Raw genomic sequence first — 21,855 nt, 5'->3', positions numbered from 1 at the left:
CTATTCATTTTCTCTTCTCAACTTTTCTTTCCCCAATTCTTTCTGTTGTAAACCAAAATAGTGTCCAATTTTAGAATTAAAATTTTAGAAGTTTAAAAATTCAGCACTTTTAAAAAAAATGAGTTTACAGAAGATTTGCAGAGTGTTTATGAGAGAATGTTTTTTTGGGATGAGATCTCATAAAAAAAATGGACGTGGTGAAAGAGGAAAGTTATTTTTTATATAACTAAATAGTTTTTTATATTTTTCCCCTTCCACTGCTATTTTTGAATTACAGGATTAGTTTTGTTCTGTGTGATGATGTTGGACACAGATAAATCTATTTTATTATTGTCCTTAATTATATTCTCTCAATAGAATGATACTAATTAGGAAAATAATAATTTTCGTAATTAAGAGTATTATATATCTAAAAATATATATTCTTATGGTACAACTAGGAATGTGATTGGTTCTGAAATTAGATGAAATTGAATCTAACTAAAGACAAAAAGGTGATGCCTAGTTGAGATTGTTATTTATGAAGTTTGAAAGCAAATTTAATGCAAATCTTGTTTCCAACACTGAAAACAAAGACGACTTACAAAAAATGAGGAAAGGGTCTGGTCGTGGTTTACTAAATCCACCACAATTTTTTTTGTTTCCTATATTAATCGAGAGACAATCATATCCAAGCTAGAAATATTCACAGGTATATGAGACTAATTCTTTCAGCAAATATATTTTTCATTCACAAAACTCGAACTTGAAACTTCGCTTAAAAGAAATGAAACATGTATCACTTAAATTCGTCTACAGGTATTGCTTTGCTTGTTATTCAAAATTACCAAAAAGCAAGCAATCAAGATGTATTTTGATTAACTATGAATGAAAGCAACGGGTGCATTTGTTATCTTAGACAATTATTTTAGGCCTCAGGCTTTGTATATGAAATAATATGAATATGAGTAATTTGACCAAAACAAATTAAAACTACGTTATAGGTATTTGCGTGTCGCTGTTGCATAGCATGTGTCACACATTAAACCGGTTGTCATTATATTACGTTGAAATTATTATTGCGAGTTTTTTATATCTTAAACCTATAATCTGTTAATCATTATTGATTACTATATACCGGATTATACAAAATCTTTACACTAGTTTTTTACTATAAATATACATTCTCATTTCAATTTTTTTATACTAGGGAGAATACTCTTATCTTTATGGGTAATTATGGATCCCTTTGGGAGTTGATAACAGAAAAAATTATTGATACATGCCTATTCGCTCTTCTCAAATTACTCAACAATTTGGTAAGAATAGTCGCAAATTGATGGTAGCGTATGATATTGATTTATGATGCAAGACGTGAGCTGTGACAATGGTGTTGATATGCATATAATAATATGTATGAAATCAAACGCCGACAACGTTTCTTTTACATGTGATATGACAGCAGATCCAAATGAGTTTCATTGAGGGCTGAAATTATTTATATATTTTATTTCCATTTTGATTAAATAAGTAGAGGTGTTTATGTTTTTTTGAACCGGGAACAATCCACAGGTACATGTTTACGTGGGAGTGAAGAAAATGGAGGCTTCAGAAAGCATGAGTTATTGAGTTGTGATGAGTTGATGGTTCCTACTCCCAGTTATTTATTAAGAAGGAATGTTTTTGCTAGGAATGTGAGTTTGATTTATGATTGGATTTTAGTGTACATTCCCAAATCTCAAAGAAGGAACAATGAGAAGCACACGAGTGAAGCACATAAAGCTGTGTTATGATTTAATTAGTTCCCTATTCGATGTTGATGAGCTCAGTGTGGGATTTATAAGGGACCTAGGCACCTAATGTTTCACTACACTTGTCAACAACTAATGTTCACGACCACATTGAAATTCTAAGGAAAAGTCAACCTTGTCAACAACTTATATACCATAAAAATCAAACATAAGTTGCCCACATGTGCAATATATATATGATGGAACAACCAGTCTGAAATTCAGAACAAAGTTCATTACCAACGTTGAGATATAAAAAAGTATGAAGATGTCGAAGAGACAGTCCTGCACTCAGTTGATTTGGAGTGCAGCTTAGAAGGAGATAAGATCATCTTTTGATGATTGCGGCTTCTTCGAATTATGTCCTCCATCTGCTGAAGAGTCCCCACCTTTTTTCCCAAAAATCATCTCATCCAGGTCATCCATCATATCATCATTGCTCCCTCCATGGGCACTAGCTCTTGATCCCACTGGCTTTCTAATCAAGGCATCTTCTTTAGTATGACGGGGTGACTCATCTGGCTCAACAGCAACAGGTATCATAGCTGGTTCAGGCGGAACTGGAACAAGTGTTGGCGCCTTCAACTCTTCATACTTGGAGAGAACCTTCTGAATCTCATCGTTAACATTCAAGGCCTCAAAAAGCAGTGCTTCATTATCCCCAGCAGTTTCAATAATTCGTAGAACAGTAGCTTGGGACTGACGGCACTGCTGTACAAGTGTGGTGGTCAGATCATCCTACACATGGAAGAAAAGATCAGATTTATTTCTTTTTAATTCACGGATGACTGATACAACATGCTTCTTCCCCGACAAGGAACTTCACATGACCAAATGTACAAAAATTACATATGGCCCATAACCACATTAGCATTAAGCAGTGCACCATACACCAAATTGATTTTGCCTGGTTTGTAACTCTCTTCACTACTAAGCATATCTGGATAACTAGACAGGTCAAACTGAGTACAAACAAGCTTTTAGGTTTAAAAAACATTCCAATGTATAGTCAAAATCATTTAACTAGTGCATCTATGGGCAATGATATTTTGGACAGGGATTAAAAGCACATAACCATATGCCAAAACTATGGTCAAGGTCTGGTAAGCATAAATTAAAATTTAAAAGACCTGCAAAGTCAGATGCAGAGTATTTTTAAAAACTGGAGTCCTACAACAACAACAATCAAGCCTTGATCCCACTAGGTGGGGTCGGCTACATGGATTAAATGGTGGCATAATACTCTATCATAAATTATTTTTATTGACAAAAAAAATATTACATAAAAATAGATGAAGTCCTATAACACATTTTTCCCAAAATAGATATTACGTGGTTAAAATCAAATGAGAGCAATTACCAAAAAAATAATATCAAATGGCAACATCCAGACTGGCACATAAAAATTGCAACCAACTGTTTAGGCATTAACACAGCTAAAAGATACCTGTAAAACATCTTGCTGAGGTGAAGAAGATAAGACAGTAGAAAGAAGCTCAATGCTATTTCTTGCAACATCAAATGCTTCCTTTGTTTGTTCAGGCGTAAAACTCAGGACAGGAACATCATGCACACGAATCTGCTGCGGAGGATGGACATTGGCATCTGGAGCAGACACTGAACGAGGAGGGGTGAAAATAGGAGCCAAGCTTTCATTGTCACGACCAGGGAAACGAATGCCCCTTGATTTCAGACTCTGCACCATAAAAATGATCGGCAAGGAAAGTAAAAAAATGCTCATAATTGCTACCAAGGTGATGAGATCCAGTCAGACAACTCATTATTATCAAATAGTATTTATCTAAATAATTCAGCTTACCAAGGCTCCTAGAACTTTCTTTACAAGGTTTCTGGGCATCTTATAAGCAAAGATAGTCCAAACATGTCGACTTCATTTTATTGGCATCTTTAGTCTCGAATACTTGGGAATTGTTTGGCAGGCAAATAGAAAAGGATGGAAGAAGATGCCTTGTTATGTTATCTTTGGTTCTACCCATTAGGGTGCAATTGGTTTACTAAACAAATGAGGGGCAACCTAGCACAAAATATTGTGTCCTTGGTGATTTTTGAATTGGTTCCAATAATGGACAAAAGCCTCCCCCTGGGACAGATAAAAGTCAAAATTTCCCCAACTTAACCACAGGGCAAAGTCACTTAATTTGTTCAGTGCCGTCCCTTGTATCAAAGGCACCTTCCGGTGGGAACAAAAATGTTCTACTTTATAATCTCATGTCTTTAATCTGTGTTCTATTATCTATAAAGTGCATCAAACATAGAGCAGAGCTAATATACTATGTTTCATCTTCTTATGACATGTTGACCAAATGCTACCCTACTTTTATATTTCTCCTAAGAGCACAAAAATAGTGAAGCAGAGAATCATGAAAGGTGTAAAATACATACCTTGTAAGTTTCTTCATAAACAGGGAGATATCGAAGCTCGCCACTGGACTCACCCCACGCCTCGATCATAATCAAAGCCTTGTTACGGTTATTAACAACAGTTTGAGGATCATCAATCAATCTCACCATCTCATCAAGCACTCTCTCAGCAGCCAACTCAGAGAAAGCCTTGTCACAATTCTTAACAATAGTCTCAAGCAACACCAGAGCCAAGTACTGAACCCTAGGACTCTTGATCACGATCCTCTTCTTAATTCCGCGTATCAATTCAATGCTATTGACCTTCTCAGTATTGATGAGGTCACAGATATCAAGATTTAGAGCCCAATCAGGCTCATCAAGAGCCTCAGAGGTAGCGTCCTCGGCGATTTTATCAACCTGATTGGGACCATTGAAAAGTTCCTTGAACTTGAAACTCATGGAACTCATGCCAGCACTCATCTTTTTACCAACCTCAACACCTCCAATTTTGAGCCTCTCACCCAAGGCGTTGACTTTTTCCATCAAATTGTTGTTGTCAACCATCTTCTTAGAAAATCGCGTAAACCCTAATTTAGTTTAATCTCAAATTGAACTGCACTTGTGTATCTAATATATAGCTATGTGTTTTTTGTGGATTCAAATTGTTTGGATAATAAAAGTATAAAAGAGAAGAAAAAAGGAAAACCTGGAAATGGAAGAGGAAAAGGGTTGAGGAGTGAGAAGAGACGATGCGTAAGGACTCACTAAACTTTCTATTTTTCTTTTACTGTAAAATTAAGACAAAACCGTGCCATTATTTATTTTTTACTCATTGTTGATTCTATTAAATATAAATAAAAAATAAATGATATATTAATATATAAATTCTTATATTATATTGACTAGTGTGTACAGGCACTTCGTGCCTGCCGATCAATATTGTATGGTATTACGTATTTAATTTTTATATATTTCATTTTTTATAATTAGAATATATTTGGTGTACTTTATATTATAATTTTTGTGTGTTTACGATAATATTTAGTTTAAGGTGAGAGATGTGGTTAATTAATGTGCTAGTGTTGGTTAATTAGGATTATATGGTTTTTTTGTAAAAATTAAATAATGTGAAAGGCAAAATAGGAAGTGAAAATTACACCATGGTGGAAGTTACACAATGTTTTGACTTTATATATAGTATAGATATATAAATAACACTCTAAAATTAAATTAAATAAGTTATATTTTATCTCATATTAAAAGAATAAAATTGTATGTATTAATAGCGTATAAGTTTTATTTTTCATTATTCATGTTTAAAACAATGAATGATAAATAATATAGTGATTATGTATATTTTACGTTGACATTCCATAGATATTACACTCATCGTAAAAAAAACACTTATTATGCTACTCATTGTTAAAATATCAAAACATTCATTAAAAATCTATTTTATTTAATTTATGGGTTCCTAATTCATCCCCAATGTATGTAAAACCGAAAATATTTATTAATTTAAAAATGAAAACAATAAATATAGATTATTTAGATGTTATTTGAATATTCAATATCAAAAATAAAAGTCATATTTGAGTAACTCCCTACCCAAACTCTAATTCTTTAAAAAAAAGAGTTTATAAAAATCCGTTTTATTTCTTTTTAATATTTAACAAATTATTTCCCCCCTCCTCAACCTTAGTCAAACTTCTCGACATAATTTATATTTTTTGGTTAATTCTTTAGTTACTAATAACAAACTAATGTCTAGTATATATGAGACCATTTGAATGGATTTCATCTAGTACTAAAATATTTTTCGTATATCTAACCATAATTGAACCATTCTCAATACGTTTGAATAACTCATTTAAGTACATATCAACCATGTTAGACTTTCTTAGTATATATCTTAATTTTTATTATATTAAATATACCACTTTTTAATATAAGAAAATGCTTTACTATTTTTTAACGAGTGCATTTATACCCATAAAATAAACATGGTAGACTGGTAAAGTTGAAACATTATTTTTGGCAATACATTTATTATCAAGCATGTATTTATTAAAATAAGGTTGTCCTTGCCACGAAAGTCAACAAAAGTACAAAACCATATATACCATCTAATTCTTTACCCATCATAAAAAAAAATCTAACTCTTTACCACAACATCAATTAGCTACACCTAAACGTAGATGAGTTCCCCTTTAAAGAAAGTTTTGAGTTCGAGTTTTGTGGATGAAAAAAATGTTACTTGAAAAAGTTAGCCCCTACATATTTGTGGATCTTTTCGACCCAGACAAGATTGTTTCCCGTGCGAGGATACCTATGAGAAACAAAAACAATAGAGTAGCAAGGCACAACCAAAATGTTAGGTCATATCCCATTCACCTGCTCCATATTCAAAATTTCTTTTCTGGTTTCCATAGGCTTCTTTTCATTTTTTTAATTTTTTTAATTTTTACTTCGAGAATAAGTTTAAAAAACTTATTTCACATTATAGCCATCAATTATATGAAGATATAACAATTTATATCTAATTAATAATTTAAACTATTAGATCATCATAGAATTAATAAATAAGATGTGGAATATGTTTTTTAAACTTATTCTTGAAATAGTAGCAAACCTTCCATCAAAACAAAATTACTTCATTTTTTGTTTTTTACATAAAATTCATTGCATATACAAAATTTCCCTAACTAATCTTGCTAAGTTGCTGATCTCACTCTATCTCGTGTGATGCATAAGACAATATAAAATAAATAAATTTCAGAAAAAATGAAAAACATATATTACATGGATGATCGGAAGCTATAAGGTGGTCTGATAGTGAAGAGAGAGAACATAAGAATAGAGTGCAGAAGGTTGTGGATCGAGTCTCATCATCAATGAAAAATAGGAGTTATAAGGTGATTTGATAATTAAGATGAAAAAAGTTAAGGGTAAAGTTTTACCCATAACAAAATAATAACGTAGTAACAATTTAAGAAAAAAAATGGATGATTAGTAAATTTCATTCAAAAGTCAATTAAAAACAAGAAGGTTAGCACCTCTTTGTCAGATAAATTAAGAATGAGGATGGCAGGTTTAAAAGAAGTGTTTCCTCATTTTGATAGTTATTGAGCTTTCTCCAAATAATGTAAATATATTATTTTATGTTTTTAGATTATTTTTTTAATTAAATATCTCTTTTTCATTAGATAGAGACAGAAAAATGAGAAAAAAATGAAAATTACTATCAATCATTAATTTTGGTGTAACTCAGAAACAACTCTACTAGTTGCTTAGTGGTTATGTTTGCATCTTAATATATTAACTTATATTGCATATATTTGTGTTAGTGAAAGCCGATTGCATAATAAAGCTGTTAATAATGGATGAAATCACCTGTTTTTAATGATGTCTCATTCTCTATTCCAAACCAATATATTAATACGTGGATAAAATAAAAAATTTAAAAGAAAAGAATAATAAAATGGAATACTCATCATTATGACACGTAAAACGATGAAAGTCATCCTGCATCGTTTTCTCAACTAACCTTCTAATCTTTCGTAAATAATTTCTTACGTGAAACTTTCCTTTTACCAACTCCTTTAATGGTTGTGATGGATTGGACTTTCTGAACCAAATTGTTTTGGACTAGTATGTTTAACTTTTAGTTTAAGAACAATGACCAATCTCTTCTACTCATCCAATTAATAAGTATTTTAATTTAACCAAAGTAGAAAACATATACAAAGCGTAAAAGCTAAGTGAATATGAACTATATTAAACGGTTTAATTAACTATTCGAATAAATCAACTTCAACAAGCAACAAACTAAGGTAGATCTTGTTGGCAAAATATCCCACCTTACACGAAACCTTTTAGAACAAAGAACTGTCATTGATTAATTAAAATGAAATAAAATATTGTAAAGATACAAAACCTAAACTAAGTAGCTTGTAAATGTGAACAATGAGAGTATGATATTATGATCATATTCCATGGTTATATGAAAGTAGGATCTTATATTATATATGTATATGCTTCACTAGACTCTATAGTAATGTATAAAAAAGGTGGATGCAAATTATAAAAAACCTTTGTTTGGTAGAAGGAAAATAATATAAGATGTTGCTATGGAAACACTCAAAATTTGTTGGAGATTCCTATATGATATGCATGTATGAATGATACATATTCATCTTTCATTATCTTTGAAAAAGACATTAGTTCCAAAATTTCTGTTATATCAATGAAGATTTTATATTATTGAGAAAGTTTTTGGTAAGTCAGATAGAGAGTAGATATGGCAGCTTGGACTGAGATTGAGAGTACACATATTTTAAAGCAAATTAAAAATGAATGGCATCATGCCTATACTTTAACAATTCAGGATGTGAGGGACCTAAATATAGAAAGGTTGATGACCAGTTCTTCAATTAGAAGTTTAGAAGTAAGCCACTAAATTAGTAATTAAGACGGGTTTATGTTAAAAGTCTAATATTGAGAGGAATAATAAATTCAATAATATAATACTTAAGTTATATATAAGTTTCTCTCACCTAATAGATTAATTTTTTTGGATTTGATTGTCCTCCTGTGCTTAAGCCCTAGCAATTGGTATCTTTCATTGAGAGTTGTGTCCCGGAAAGAGACTGAATTAAGGTGCATTACCAAATGCTGGTAGGTGAGTGAAACAATCAAAAGAGAAAGAGCTATCATGATGTCAATATCGATAGAGTGAAAGCCGTCGTGAACGTTAGCCCTTAAAGGGGCAGCTGGACTCTCCTCATATGCTTAAATCCTAACGATTAGCTTTTGGATTACATAGTATTCGCTCAATTAAAAAAAATGTATAGTTGTTCAGTGAGTTACATTGTAGCTTTTGAATTCAATATATACACTATAGTATTGCATATCTTTAAATTATTTGACAAATTTAATTAGCTGTATAACTAATTTTGTCAACCAAATATAATCGGCTTTAATCCACAATATCATAACTTCCAACTGATTTTATCAAAATGATCTAAAATAGATGGACCCAGCAGCGAAAATAATCTTAACTAATTTCTTGTGCAATTCCTATGTATGTTTTGTTTTCCAAATAGGGATCTGCCTATGTTTTAAATGTCATGATTATTTTAAAAGAGTGAGGATCCTCTTACTTCGAGAGTAAGTTTTTTAAACTTATTTCTCATCTTAGTCATCAATTTTATAAACATTTAATGATTTAGATCTACTCACTAATTGGAACCATTAAATTTCCCTTAATAACTAAGATAAAGAGTAAGTGAATCTCTCATCTCGAAGGAATATGGTGGGGGATGCAAAACAGTAATCATTTTGGTTTGTACTGGCCACTACCTAATATGATTGAATATCGAAGGTTGCTGCATCTACCATTTGATATTCTTATATTATGTTTTCATCAAACTCTACCACTTTTCCCAATCTCTTATTGACAATGTTTCCTATATGAAGTTAAGATCTTCATCCTAGCTACTTTACTCATCTCTTTCACATAACCATTAATACTAATATCCATAGATTATAGTTAGTTAACAAAAATATATATTAAATGTAGCAATACATAAGTTTGACCTCAAACATTATGCAGTTATAGAAGATTTGTTATTTGAACACCTAGAGTATATAATATCATCGAGATATATTATATTACCTCATCACTTGTATCATATACTATAGTTATTTTAAGTTAGCATATGTTACATGACAATATCTAGCACCCTCGTCAAGAGATTTTTGTCCAAAACTGAAACCAATTTAAAATTAAAACAAGAGGACAAAAAAATAAAATGTCCCTCATTTAGTATAAGATCTGTTGGTCTAGACTGCGTCCGGGAGCCTCCAACCACCAGGGAGTTCCATTGTTACGGGTATGGGAAGAGTGAAGAGTCACAAGTGAGACACCACGTCTTGAACCAAAACTTTAAAGCATTAGTTCTATGAGTCTTTCTTCTTATAAACCCTTTCACTCCTCCCTACATATCCAATGTGGACTTCACACTTAAATAAACCCAATAAGATCAAATATGGAATGGATATGGGATGACTCATTCCTATCTTATTTTGTGTACCTACCCAATTAGAAAATTTCATTTAATTGAAAAAATCAAAATAACAGAAATTGTCATTTTTACATTATTTTATAAAACTTAATTGGTTAGATACATAAAGACAATATTTTCCTAGGAATAATCAGAATATAGAAATTTGGTATGACAACATGTGATAGAAGTGAGGAAAAAAACATTGTGATTTCCAAAGATGATTGACCATCCTATATATAAGAGGTACTCTTGTGGTAAATGTTGTGAAGTTCGAACTTGAACAACATATATACTATAATGTTGGGGAGAACACAAAGGTGCAGTGATGAAAGTGGTTTGAAGAAAGGGCCATGGAGCCCAGAAGAGGATGAAATATTGGTGGAATACATTGAGAGACATGGACATGGGAGTTGGAGTGCACTTCCAAAGGTTGCAGGATTGAACAGATGTGGAAAAAGTTGCAGGCTAAGGTGGAACAATTATCTCAGGCCTGATATCAAAAGAGGAAAATTCTCTCAACAAGAAGAACAACTCATTATCAATTTACATGCACTTTTAGGGAATAAGTAATTAATCACATATCTTATATCTATTATTTGATTTCTTATTATTCTACAAAAAGTATATAGTAATTGAAGATTAAAAAACTCATTTAGTTATGATTTGTGATCTGTAAAGTGCAATAATCTCATCCCATATTTGAATGTCATATTTTAAACATTAAATATTATTCAAATATGATATGTTTTATGTTAGAGAAAAATTATTATCCTAAGATTGATTATGATTAATTTGAACATGCTTTATTTTCATTGTTAGGTGGGCAGCTATAGCAGGTCATTTGCCAGGGAGAACCGATAATGAAATCAAAAACTTCTGGAACACGCATTTAAAGAAAAAACTGATCCAAATGGGATTAGATCCAATTACTCATATTCCAAGATCAGATCACCAAAATCTTCTTACCAATCTACAACAGATTTTGGCAAATGCAAGCATTTTCAGCACTTTATCAAACACTTGTGATAATACTAATAATGCTCTAAGGCTATTACCCTCAGATGCCACACAACTAGCCAAACTCCACTTGCTACACAATATAGTTCAATATAATCCTTTTGAAGTTTTAGGATTGAATAATGACTCTAACCTCCAAAGCTTTTGCAATGGTACTTCAATTGGTTTTCCTTCTCAAAATCAATTACCCAACTTGCATAACTTTGAAACACTTCAGCACTTGAATGGTTCCACAAGTGTTGCACACACACCATCATCAAATTCAGTACTTCCAAATCAGGTTTCAGCCTCACCTGAAGAATGTTATTATTCCACAGTCAACTTTGATTGCATGGATGTAGAAACAAGTGATGTTTATTGGAAAGATCTTATTGAGTAAGTCTATGTATCTGAGAATTGTTGCAGCAATCATGGGTTTATCACTAATCTTTATGATCACTATGTTCATTAATTATGTATAAATATATGTTGGTTCATAATATGTAATGTTTTACTATGAATTTGTTTTGGATCCAAATATAATAAAAGCTTCCATTGTACAAACTAAATATATATATTAACTTTGATGTTAGGCACTATGAGAGGCTCATCTTATTGTGTAAATTATAAAAAGCAGTTCCAAGCTTTTCCTTCTTAAACAATCATTGTCATGGACTAGCTATTATATAAAAGTATTAATATTTTTAGAGGGTAATATTTATACAGCCTAATAAATATTTATATACAATAAGCATATCATTTATTATTTATTTATATTATTATATTTTTTTAAGAGTCAATAATAATTGAAAATGAATGGTGAATAATAAGTTAACAGTATATAAAACTCTTATATTATTGGTGTATATATTTTTTCCAGCCTTACATTTAACTGGTTGGAGTTAAACCCGGATGAGAAAAGGCCCAACTGGATCCCTCTCGACTTCGATTCCTGGAGCAACATTTGTTGGAAGGAGTAGCCACAAATCTTAAAAGTGATTAGTTCATTAACAAAAAGTTATATTTGATAGTACAAAAAAACAAGGACGAGAAGATGCTAACAAATCCTCTTGAGTGTCTCATCATTTTCCACATAATCAACTAACACCTTAGAGAAAGAGAGTCGAGCAAAATAAATTAATTGAACATGATGGAGACTTCAGTTGAAACATAAAGAATAGACCAAAGTAAGTGAAAATTATAAATGATTAGTAGTTGTTAAGACTAAGATACGAAATTTAACTGTGAAAATGGTCAATTTATGCTATGAAGTACAAAGAGGTTCTGACCGAAACACTGTAGATAAACTATGAAAACATTGCCCTGAAATCTTTTTGTTTATTCAATAAAAAACTTCTCCGTACACTAATTTACCTAAAAGGTGAAGTTGGTATATGATCTTACTAGTCAAGTATTTGTTATCTGTTAGGTAAGACTATTTCTATTTATATTTATTGACACAATAGAGAAGGAAAAACATCAAATCACAAATCTTATTAATTCTTAACTTGATGTATTTTCATCCATTTGAAGGAACCATTCGTGAATAAATAATAGCAACTGTTAAATTTCCTCAAATACTTATATTTTTGCTGAATGAAATAAAAAAATTATTTGAACTCTAAAACAATCCATAAAATCTCAAAGATAAACTTTTTTTTTAATTCACATACATGATTCATAAACGTATGAAAACCTTTCATTATTATAAAGTTCTATTTTACCTAATTATGATTAAAGAAGGGTAAATATGAAAACTTTTCATTATTATAAAGTTCTACTTTACTAAATTATGGTTAGTGAAAGATAAACAAATATTTGAGAGGAACATGGATGACCTCTTTCTCAATTCTCTGTCTATACCAATTAAAAATTGACACATAACTAAACATAAATTTTAATATGACATTTCTATAGTATATTACTTGCTCAGAGCTGATTGGACCGAGACAAAGTTTAGGAGAGAGGATCTGGATCCATGTGAGAGTTGCACCCCTCTTATTAAATGATACTTTGTTACTTGACTGGGATTACTTCAGAGTTCAGAGACCAAATGGTATGGTTGAGTGAAAAGAACTTATTCAACATTTCTTTGTTACTCTCAAAATTTGTATGATTATTTTAATAAGGCTATAAACACTCTCAAATGGATCCAGATTCTCTGTCCTACACCCTGTCGTAGTCGTAGTCCAATCAGCTGTAAGCAAGTAATATAAAAATATCATATTTTATTTTTAAAATTTTTTTGTTTAGTTATGTGTCAATTTTTAATTGGTAGGACAGGGAATTGAGACAAGGCGATCCATGTTCTTCTCACATATAATAAATGCACAAACATTGGTGTTATTTGAGGTTAGTTAACAAAATTTTCATCAAAATTCCTTAAAATAGGGAATATATAAAAAAGGATTCCAATTAAACATATATAGGACTTTGAAGCAGAATAAAAAGAGACAAAATAACAATAATCTCATCACATACAATTCTAGTGCCAACATGGAAAAGCACAACCAAAAGGTATAGAGTGTGAATAGAGAAAAATCCTAAATAACATTACAAGCCTCACCATTCTTTTAAGAAGCAAAAAACATAAGCCAAAACACATGCAAACAATTTAATGTTGAATATAGGTGCCAAAGTTGAAGAATGGTGTTCTATTTGTGGTTATGACTACCACTTTTTTTCTTGAGAAGGCTTCCAAACTTACTAAGCAAAGGTTTCTTCTTTTTCTTAGATTGTTGTTCTTGTTGCTTTGATGGTGAGCTCAGAACACCATCATCAACATTCTCTTTCTCTGTTACCGAAGCTCCATCGTCGTTCACCTTACCAAAGCCCTCGCCGCCACCACCATCAACATTCTTTGACTCAACTTCCTCTTTAGGCTCTCTCTCTGATGAGAACTCCTTTTTCTCCCACATTTTGAATTCAACTTCTACCTTATCATCTTTTTGTTTGCTTCTATCTACTTCATTCACAGTCACATTCTCAGGTTTAGGAGATTCAACCTTTTCCGGCTTGTCATCATTCAACACAACACTTTCTTCCATTTCTTCCTGTGAACTTTGTTTGAGTTCCTCTTCATTGGCAAAAACTGAAAGCTTTACCTCGGATATGTCTTCTCCTCCATGTCCATTCTGTTCAGAGAATTCAACCACTTTCGGAAGCAGATCATAGTCCTTCTCACTGTCGGTAAGATCACCATTTTCTTCGCTAGTCTGGTTTCTGGTCGTAGCTTCTTCAAGCAACTTAGATAATTCCTCCACCTTCTTAATAGAAGCAAGTTCCCTAGACTGGAGTAACTCGTTTTCTTCAAAAATATTCTGAATTTCATTTTCTTTATCAAACAAACTCTCTTTCAATTTCATGCTCTCAGCCTTTGCTTCTTCAACTGCTTCCCGAAGGTGGAGCACCTCAGCTTCAACTTCCTTAAGATTTTCCTTCAACTGAGATTCTTCCTCCCTCTTGGCACTAGCTTCTTCCTCAGTTTCTTTGAGTAAAGAAATCAACCTATTTACGTCTTTTCCAAGGGATGAGTTCACTTCTTCAGTTTCCTTTAAGCAGCTAACCAAATGAAGTTCTCTCTGCTCCCACTCTTCCTTGGAGTTCTCAATAACACCCTTCGAATTTTCAATACCAGATGTAAGAAGATAAATTTCTTGCCGAGCCTCATCAAGCATGGACTCATATTTTTCGTTGGTAGCTTTTAAGACCAGCTTTAAATCTTCAATCTGGGCCTCATAGCTTTCATGTTCAGCATGGTTGGCTAATAACTTCTCTTTTGCATCTCTAGCTTCTGCAGATACTTCATGTAACGCAGAGGCTAAGCTTTCCATTGCCTTTTTGCTCTTTTCTTCTTCATCTCTACTAACTTCCAATTCATTAATAAGTTTGTTTTTCTCTTCTAATAGGGTCTGCACACTTGAAGCTGCAAGTTTTTCATTGCTCAAAGCCTGAGCTTTCTCTTCCGTAACTGTCTCAAGTTCGTATTGGAGAGACTCAACCTTTTTTGACATTTCAACACTTTCTTCCTTAGCCACAAGAAGACGACGCTCTGAATCCTCAAGATCTCCTCTTTGTGTTCGAATTGTCATTTCCAACAGTCCTGCCTTCTCTTTAATACTAGAAATTTCAGATTCTGCATCGTGCAACAACTCACTGTTTCCTTCTAGTTGTTTCATTACTGATTCCAAAGATGCTGATGCAGATCTCTCCAGTTTATTTGCCTCTTCAACTCTCACTTCTAGTTCGTCAACCTTTTTCTTCCACTCCTCTAGCACGCTATGTGCATAAGATTCAGCCATTTTTGCAGCTTCAAGCTCCACATTAAGCTGTTCAATATAAATCTCTTTCTCGGTTAACTTTTTCTCAAAACCCTGGGCCTTTTCAAGTTCTTGCTTAAGAGCTTCTATCCTTCTTTGCAGCTCTAATACATTATTGTTTTCACTGGCCTCCATTTCCAGCTTTGAATCTAGTAAGGCCTTCAACCGCATTACTTCGGATGAAAGAACCTCAGCTTTCTCTGCCTGAATCTCTGCAACTTTAGTTACATCGTCCGCATGACTCAGTGCCTGGTTCTTTGCATCACAAGTCATGGCAAGTTCTTGCTTAATCCGCTGAAGCTCCTGAGTGGCAGAGAGAAGTGAAGACACGTCCAAAGCATGCTGGCCCCTCACACTTTCAAGCTCTTTCTTCCATTCCTCTTCCTTCTTCTGTGCAGCTTCAATTCCAGCTTGTTCCAATTCAACAGCTCGGAACTTCTCAATCTCAGAATCCTCCTCGGCCCGCTTTTGAGCCACCAGTGCCTCCTTGAGTCTCTCATTAACCTCGTCTGCCACTTTCTGTGCTTCTTTCAACTCATCAATTGCTTTTGCCTTCTCTTCCTCAGCCTGAATCAGTTGTTCCTTTGCTTTCTTTAGATCATCTTGAGCAAGATTTAACTGAGCTTGCAACTCTGAACCCTTTGCAGCTCTTGGAGGTTGCTTCTGAATAATCAAGGAACATATAAGCACATATCAGAGTGCAGATAACCAAATAAAACATGATTAGAGAGATTTTCTTGTTGCATCCACTCCTAGAAAATAAAGGAGACATATTTACCAGTTCACTACCAAATACTGGGCATCTCAAAGTAATGGATAAGAAGCTATGGGCTATATAATCTAAAAGGGAAAAAATCAATCAAAACACCATAAACTTTATGTCTTTTGCGAGTAGCCATCATGAACTATTTTTTCTTCCTAATTACCCCTTAAACTTTAATTGGTGGTGAAACTGGTCCTGCATAAAGATAATGTTAAATTAATAGCAATGAAAAACTATGTTATTCATTTTATTTTAAACTCAACTGTTAGATCGTTAGTATTTTACTTTTTATATACTAATATTAATGCATAAACCACTTTTAAGTCTCAAATTTACTTGTCATCTTCTCGATCAATTTTATATTTTGATGTCAGTTTCCTACGGATATCAATTTTAGCTAACCTGCATTGTTACTATTGTGAGTGTGATTGCAACTGTTTCCTTGTTGGCCTACTACTAATTTAACAATATATTTATACAGGGACCCTTTCACCAACGGATAAAGTTTAAGAGGTAATTAGGAAGAAAAAATAGATAGTGATACTATTTCCAAAAGTCATTAAGTTTAGAGGGGCTTTATGCACTTGTCCCAATCTAAAAATTCAAATTCCAATAAAAAATGACAAATAACTAGCACTAACTGATTAACAATTGTTTAAACATTTCATATGTTCAATTGTTACACTTTTCAACAGACTGGAGACATTTGGAAAATTCGAATGCTTCAGGGCATTTGGAATAGCTAATAGGGGGCACATTTGGGCTTATAAGAACCACCTATGAATATAAATTTGAGAAAATAGCTTGTGAAAATAGCTTATGATATTCCTATAAGCTCTTTCTAGCTTATTTCAACGAGCTTAACGGTGAAGCTTATGAAATATGTTCTTTTAGCTTATTTAAAAAAAGCATTGAACAAGCATTAATGAAGTTGTTTGCCCAAACATGATCCAAGTGCAGCCACTCAGAAATAAGGTAAAAAATAACTCAATCTCAAAGCAAGAGAGAACACAAAGCGCATTTACTATATAACTTACATCAGGTGGAGTGGAGGTTGGCCTTGGTGATTTCCTCTCAACAGTGGGCTTTGAAGTCAAAGACCAAGGTGATCTTTCGGTGGGCTTTGAATTCAAAGACTGTGGTGATTCTGTGGGCTTTGAATTCAAAGACCGCGACAACTCTGTGGGCTTTGAATTCAAAGACCGTGACAATTCCGTGGGCTTTGAATTCAAAGACCGTGGTGATTTTTCCACTGAAAGGCGCAAGTTCTGCAAAGGTGATGGCGACTCAGATTCTGATTTGGATACTCCTTTGCTGAGCTTGCTAACTCTTGGAGTTGTAGTTGATGCTTTGTTCGGAGTTGCTGGTGATGGTGCTTTGTTGGCAGTAGCTGGCGATGCTTTGATGGCGGTAGCTGTTAGTGCTTTGTTAGGGGTAGCTGGTGTTGCTTTGTTGGGAGTTTCAGATAAACTGGATCTACCATGTTCAAAATGTAAAACATCAATAGTGCATTAAATAAAACAAACAAAGAGTAAAACATCAAATTTGGTCCATCAAATTGGTTGGCAAAGTATGCTATTGTCATGAACTAATATTACGCTTTCGCAAAGCCAGAGACCAAATTGGATTATGCAAATTTCAAGGACCAAATTGATGATTCAGTTGGTCGAAAATACAAGACACTATAAATAAGAAAATGCCATAATTTGTGTTCAATCATATACATGGATCTAAGCCAAAAGAAAGTATTTCTTGTGCCAAATTCAACATCTAGAAGCATTGCCAAATCAAACTCATCAAATAAGAAATACCCACCATGACAAATACAAAATAGCAGAAAGTGATGCAACCCCACCATTTTAAAAGCATAAGCTAACAAGAGCAGAAAAGATCAAAACCCAAAAAAAGAAAAGAAATAAAGAGGTGAAACCCATCTTTAAATTTTACATAGAAACCAGATAGAAAACAAAAAATGCATCGAAATTTTAAACAGATAAAGCAAAGGGTATTACACATAAATTTTAAAGTTTGAAAATTTAGGTCGAATGTTTCCATATTCATCAGATCAAACTCATGAAGCAGGAAGATCTGATACTAATTACCCATGCAAAAAAAGTTGAAGAAAACCAGAGCAGATCTTAAATGAACAATCTTGACTTACCTAGATTTGGAAGCCATTACAAAAATGGTGAATGAATAACAATGGCGGTGTTAAGAGGTTTCCTTTGTCTGAAAAATGTGTCAGTTGCAGAATTGAGAATGTTAAACTTCCAACATTGTAACAAAGAAAAAAGAAAGTGAACAAGTCTTAGATCAAAGTTTCAAGATTAAAAAAATTGGGTTTTCTGATTTGATTATAAGGAGAAGTTGTTGAAGAATTTAGAGAGTAGAAACCAAAACTACTAATTTGAGGTTGTTTTTCTGTCTCCAGAGTGGCCACAATAACACAAAACTGCTTTCTATTTTCTCTCTCTCTCTCTTTCTTTATTCTCTCAAAACTAGTTTCTGTGTATATCTTCATTTTCAGGTTCAACAGGTGAAAGGACAAAACTATCCCTGCATCCTCAGGTAATTTAAGTCTTTTTTTTTATTTTTTTAAGATAATGGGATCGAGAGTAGGGACCACCCTATAACACTTTAATTTTTTAAATCTATTATAAGGAAAATTTACGTGGGTCCCACGTTTGGGTAGTTTTTGAATTAATTAGGGGAATTGAGTATTTTTTGTGGATCTCGTGGATGACATCCACAATTTCAGCAAAGTCGTGGGTGGGAAATGCGATTTCCCACCAATGTCGTGGACCACACCCACAGTTTTCTTACACAGTGTCAGCCTTCTATAAGTCATGCACCAGGGATACGAGTTTCATAGCAATCTCGTGGACCCGGTCCGGTACACGAGTTCCATGCTATTCTCGTGGACCTAGGACTTGAGATTGCCAAGTCGTGCCTTGCATCCATGACATCCAAACAGCATATAAGCATCCCGTCCCGACTCAAACCACACCGAAGGAAAAAAACTTATGAAAATTATTTAGCGTAATTTTTAATTGAAGAATTGTGATTATTGAATGTAACTAAAAATTCTTTATATTTTTTAGTTCATTTACTTGTGTTAATTTTATTTAATGTTACTATATGTTTAAATGTTAATATCGTACAGTCAAACTACATTGCCCATGTAAATTTTCCTCTATTATAATGGGTATATTCCTGCATTGTCAATGTGTTAATATTTTAAAGATTTGATTCTATAAGCTAGGTATTATTATAAATATAAGTAATGTGGTGAGTGGTGGTGATTAACATCCAAATAGATTAGTTACTTATATTATAATGATGTAAGAAGATATTCTTGATAATACCAAAAATCTTAACACAGATAATTAATTACAACATTTTTAATGTACCAAAAAAATGTGAGATGTCCAAGAAAAATATGGTGAGAGGATTTTTAAATGGATTAAATATGTATATATTAATGTAAGTGTTTTTTACACTATCAATCAATCATCCATTATTCATATGTTAATCATAAATAATATGTTAATTGTGTAAAAAAATTTACATTTATAATGCATAAGTTTTTTAAATGTGTCGTATCAACTTAAGAGTTAATATCGCATATAGAATGTTAGGAATCTTTTTTTTCTTTCTTAAAATGAGGGTAATAATGATGGATATAGTAAGGGATAACATATCTCTGTTGCATGTTTTGTCATTTCATGATAAAAAAATAAGTTATCATATAAAGGTGAATCACTTATGCCTGACTCGTTTTTTAAATCGAGAAATTCAACAATAACATTACATGACATTGCTGGATAGTGATTGTGCTGATGACAATAACATTAGGGAAAAAAAATAATATATATTGGTATAAATTTTTATACATTCAATATATTATATATTATTCATTTGTTAGATGCGAATAATATAATAACAATGTATGTAATTTATACATAACTAGTATATAAATTTTTCTCTTGTATGTAATACTTTTATATACTTCAGTCTATTATTACTATTGATATTTAATTATCATTGATTCTTTAGAAATAAAAAATATAAATTAGTGATAAATAATATATTAATTATATATAAATCTTATATTCTCACTGTATACATAGTAACTTGGAATTAATAATTAAGTACGTTACCAACACGCGTTAATTCAAGTGATACATGTTTGATTCCCTTTAAACAAGGTTTCGGGTTCGAGTACTATGGATGAAAAAATGCCCACTAAGAGAGTTTAACCCCACGTAATGTTCTCGGCTCGGACAATATTACCTCCGACGCAAGTGGGAAACCAAGCTCATTCCTTTCATTGCTCCCTTTGTAACAATCACTTCCAGTAATAGATGGTTGACACTACCATCTTTATTTATATAATCTAAAACTTTGAATTGAAATGGAGTTTGCAAACAATGATTGATTATATTCCAAGTCTCTTCATGTTATGAACTCGCATAATCATTAATTCATTAGTGTAAGTTTGAAGAGCTTGAGGATGAGTTAATGTTGATGGACATAGAGTGATTGTTTTAGGGACTAAAATGAAACTTTATTTTGCAAAAAAAAAAATTAGGGGTTAATTTATTTTGGATCTTTATTCTAAAGTTTTTGACTCCATCTTTATTCCTTCTAATACACATGTTTATGGTTTTACCAGTTCACTCTTAAAGTAAAGCTTTGGCCAGTTACCTTTTTGTATTTGTTTAAGGAAAAGGAAAAAGAAAAGGAGTATGAGAAATATATTTCACATGGGAAGTGGAATCAAAGTGAAAATAATGGAAAATGCAGAAAGAGATTCATGCAAAACATAACCATGCATCATTCTCAAGTGGAAAGCAATTCTTCATCCTTAAATATATTCCTTAGCTTTCTCACCATCTTCATAAATCAAGTATTGTTCGAACCCCACTCCCTTAAATTTGGGAAATTTTAAGATTTTATTTTATGGTGTAGGGGACCGGTTCTCAAAGAAAAGTAGAATTCTCCAATGAGTTAAATATTATGCGAATAGGTTACAACAAATATATGCAGCTGAAGTATTGAAATAAAGAGAATATGACCAGAAGGGTATATATTTGTGCGTCACAGGTAGGTGCGAATACCATAGTCAAAATGATACGACCAATCATTGGGGCACAAACACAATATATAATCAATGTAATGTATATGTATTTTGAGTGTAAACATTTTATATATAATCAATATATCATTTATCAATATATACGACATTTTCTCTTGCTTCCTTTTCAATTTTGTGGTGAATGTTTTTTCTTTTAAATTATAATAGAAAAGCTACAGCCTGGAGAGGAAAAGGATATATAAGATGGAAATATGAGTACATTGAAAATGATGGAGAATCAAACTTAGTATCAAATGCTTCACAAAAAGAAGATGGACCACAATGTGCTACAACATCATTGTAGCGCGCATGGCTTTTCAATAAGACAATGTAAGAGTAAGGCCACTAATACTCAATCAATGATTATTTCGCTTTTGTGCGTGTAGAATTTTACCACCTTATTCTACAAGTTAAAGCTCTCATTACTTCAGATTATGAG

At 32.4% G+C, this 21,855-nt stretch overlaps 3 protein-coding genes across 4 annotated transcripts; 1 reads left to right on the top strand and 2 right to left on the bottom strand.

Moving 5' to 3' along the window:
* On the bottom strand, nt 1,887-4,827 carry LOC109348564 (TOM1-like protein 2). Its single transcript, XM_019589045.1, has 3 exons — nt 4,173-4,827; nt 3,217-3,465; nt 1,887-2,507 (listed from the first exon to the last, which is right to left on the bottom strand). The coding sequence occupies exons 1-3, from the start codon at nt 4,695-4,697 to the stop codon at nt 2,082-2,084; spliced, it is 1,200 nt and encodes a 399-aa protein (XP_019444590.1). The 5' UTR covers nt 4,698-4,827; the 3' UTR covers nt 1,887-2,081.
* On the top strand, nt 10,499-11,597 carry LOC109350368 (transcription factor MYB39-like). The gene is made up of 2 exons (XM_019591612.1): nt 10,499-10,767; nt 11,021-11,597. Exons 1-2 carry the CDS (start codon nt 10,499-10,501, stop codon nt 11,595-11,597), a joined length of 846 nt encoding a protein of 281 aa, XP_019447157.1.
* On the bottom strand, nt 13,642-18,781 carry LOC109348560 (WEB family protein At3g02930, chloroplastic-like). Of its 2 annotated transcripts, XM_019589041.1 has the most exons (4): nt 18,441-18,781; nt 17,452-17,755; nt 17,317-17,418; nt 13,642-16,179 (listed from the first exon to the last, which is right to left on the bottom strand). In XM_019589041.1, the coding sequence occupies exons 1-4, from the start codon at nt 18,455-18,457 to the stop codon at nt 13,852-13,854; spliced, it is 2,751 nt and encodes a 916-aa protein (XP_019444586.1). In that variant the 5' UTR covers nt 18,458-18,781; the 3' UTR covers nt 13,642-13,851. The 2 variants fall into 2 exon arrangements, with proteins under 2 accessions (XP_019444586.1, XP_019444585.1); XM_019589040.1 differs by having other exon boundaries at nt 17,317-17,755.

This window comes from Lupinus angustifolius, chromosome LG06, assembly GCF_001865875.1.
Source record: "Lupinus angustifolius cultivar Tanjil chromosome LG06, LupAngTanjil_v1.0, whole genome shotgun sequence".
Lineage (NCBI taxonomy): Eukaryota > Viridiplantae > Streptophyta > Magnoliopsida > Fabales > Fabaceae > Lupinus > Lupinus angustifolius.
Note: the sequence above shows the minus strand (reverse complement) of the source record. Positions and strands in the feature narration are given on the sequence as shown.

Bases quoted from the DNA above. Each gene is read 5' to 3' on its own strand.
- LOC109348564 (XM_019589045.1), bottom strand. From the start codon at position 4,697: ATGGTTGACAACAACAATTTGATGGAAAAAGTCAACGCCTTGGGTGAG. The intron at 3,466-4,172 runs GTATGTATTTTA...TTTATGGTGCAG, and splicing joins TTTATGAAGAAACTTACAAG to AGTCTGAAATCAAGGGGCAT. The intron at 2,508-3,216 runs GTATCTTTTAGC...TTCCATGTGTAG, and splicing joins CTCAGCAAGATGTTTTACAG to GATGATCTGACCACCACACT.
- LOC109350368 (XM_019591612.1), top strand. From the start codon at position 10,499: ATGTTGGGGAGAACACAAAGGTGCAGTGATGAAAGTGGTTTGAAGAAA. The intron at 10,768-11,020 runs GTAATTAATCAC...TTTCATTGTTAG, and splicing joins CATGCACTTTTAGGGAATAA to GTGGGCAGCTATAGCAGGTC.
- LOC109348560 (XM_019589040.1), bottom strand. The intron at 16,180-17,316 runs GTAAGTTATATA...TTGATTATTCAG, and splicing joins CAACCTCCACTCCACCTGAT to AAGCAACCTCCAAGAGCTGC.